General features: G+C 49.0%; 1 protein-coding gene across 1 annotated transcript; it reads right to left on the minus strand.

Moving 5' to 3' along the window:
• Positions 1-264: 264 nt before the first annotated feature.
• LOC147900113 (uncharacterized) lies at positions 265-1615 on the minus strand. Its single transcript, XM_087376581.1, has 4 exons — positions 1438-1615; positions 1165-1212; positions 877-1016; positions 265-642 (listed from the first exon to the last, which is right to left on the minus strand). The coding sequence occupies exons 1-4, from the start codon at positions 1613-1615 to the stop codon at positions 265-267; spliced, it is 744 nt and encodes a 247-aa protein (XP_087232707.1).
• Positions 1616-1948: the final 333 nt, after the last annotated feature.

The raw sequence follows: 1948 nt of genomic DNA on the forward strand, positions 1-1948 counted from the left end.
ACGCAACAGTCTGGAGCATCAATCTCGCAGACAGAAAATCTTGGGTTTGCTTGATGCGCTTATGGAAGACATCGGTGCCATTTTGGGGACAATCTTCACTTGTTTCAGAGAACGGCGTGTATAATCTTCACTTTATACGTTGAGCTATCGATGTACAGTTTCCCTTGCAGAAGAATCAGACTAAGTTTGTAGTAACAAAGCGTTAATGGCTTGTATCTGCAGCTGTCGAAGAATCTGGCCCAGTTTTCGGCAACAAAAATCGCCCTACGAGCTGGTGGCAATCGTGGCGGCAGGAACTTGGTCTTGGGGGGTGGGCGCTGGTAATTGCTGTGATGGAGGAACAGACGATGCACTCACTGGCGTAGCAGCCTCAGCAGGCGCGGGAAGGAGCTTCGCAAGATTTTTGCTTTTGCCCCCTTTCGCTATGCTGCTCGCTTGGGCGGAGCTTGCAACGCTGGGACTGCCGATTCTGCTCGTGTTCACCCCAGTATGGGCGTAATCTACACCGCCCTTGGCCACATGCTGATCGACGGGATTCCTCCTCGCGTACGGTGACCTATGCATACATTCCTGGTACTTCTCTGCGAACTTGGTTATCGCGCATGCCTCGTGTGGAAACTCAAAGAAAGGGTCCGGTTCCACCTGCAGCCCGGCACACAAGTCCGAAGTTAAACATCATACTGATTCGATCTCAGGGAAAGAAACGGAACATATTCGTTAGTGCACGTAAAAGACAGACTCCTGAGAGCATTGGCTGCTCGAACAAATGGGGTTGATTGAAGGGACAATCGATCAAGCAACCATCATGTGTCTCCTCAAATGCGTCGTAGTCATCCTTCTGGCATAGCCATGGAGCACCCAGATAGAAAGCCATACCAGAGGACGGCTGCACCAGCCATACTCCTGGGATGATGTCTGCGGTACTTGATACTTTTCTGGCGGTGTCAACTCTGTGCCATGGGACATGGACACATCTCCTAACAGTCGCCTCGCTTCTTCTATCTCTGCCTGTGTGACTGAGTGGAAAAATGGCGCAGTGTGAGGGTGCAGATTTCGCAAAGCTTGCTTTAGTAGACGTGTGGCTTGTGGCTGGCATGAAGAAGAGTTGGCTTTCATCATCCGGTTTGTAATAGATTGAATGGTAATGGGAATCATTATACTTACGACTACGAGGAGGTTTGTATTTGTTCGGTTTCTCCGCTATGTATACCACTGCAAGAACCGCAAGGACCCTATCAAAGTTATTGAACGTTTCTGAAAGTAAGACTTGCATTCACATTCCGTTATGGCAAACAGGGATTGAAGGCCTCTTATTCCTAAAGTTTTCGGAACAAATGCCCCAACTCTTTCACGCAATTTAGGCATCCAAGTTTTTGTTTCGAATTTCTGAAAACACTGAATTCATTACGATGAATGCAGGGGTGAAAGGGTGATTACAGGTGGAAGGGTTGACGGAAAACTCGGTGGAAAGCTTGAGTTTGGAGTCCTCCTTCAAGCAATGCTCCTTCCAGATGGCGTTACGCGAAACGGGGTCGATCTTGGAGGACAACATGCCGTCGTGTCCAGAGGAAGCGGTGGCGGGAGGCTTCTTGGGATGCTTGGAGACGTGAGGCATGGTGACGGGAACAGAAACTCGTTGAGATCAAAATTGGCAAGAATTGCATGTGGACAGATATATTGCAAAGGAAGGTTGATGGCCAACGTGGGCGTTATCAAGAAGATTATGATTTTTGCATGGAGAGACTCTTCCAATCTTACCATCTTCTTGCCTCCCCCTACTCATTAATACCTCCTCCACTTAGAAGGCCGGCTGGACTGCCTATTGTGTGCCCGCCTGCCCTCTCATCACCATGCCACCACATCATCACCACATCACATCCCGGACCTAGCCTCCCAAACAGAAAACCAATTAGAGCATGTTCTTCATGGTAAAAGGACGGAAGATCGC

The sequence above is a fragment of the Dipteris shenzhenensis genome, chromosome 7 (genome assembly GCF_047967505.1).
Source record: "Dipteris shenzhenensis isolate YYH24624 ecotype China chromosome 7, Dip_SZ_1.0, whole genome shotgun sequence".
Taxonomy (NCBI): Eukaryota; Viridiplantae; Streptophyta; class Polypodiopsida; order Gleicheniales; family Dipteridaceae; genus Dipteris; species Dipteris shenzhenensis.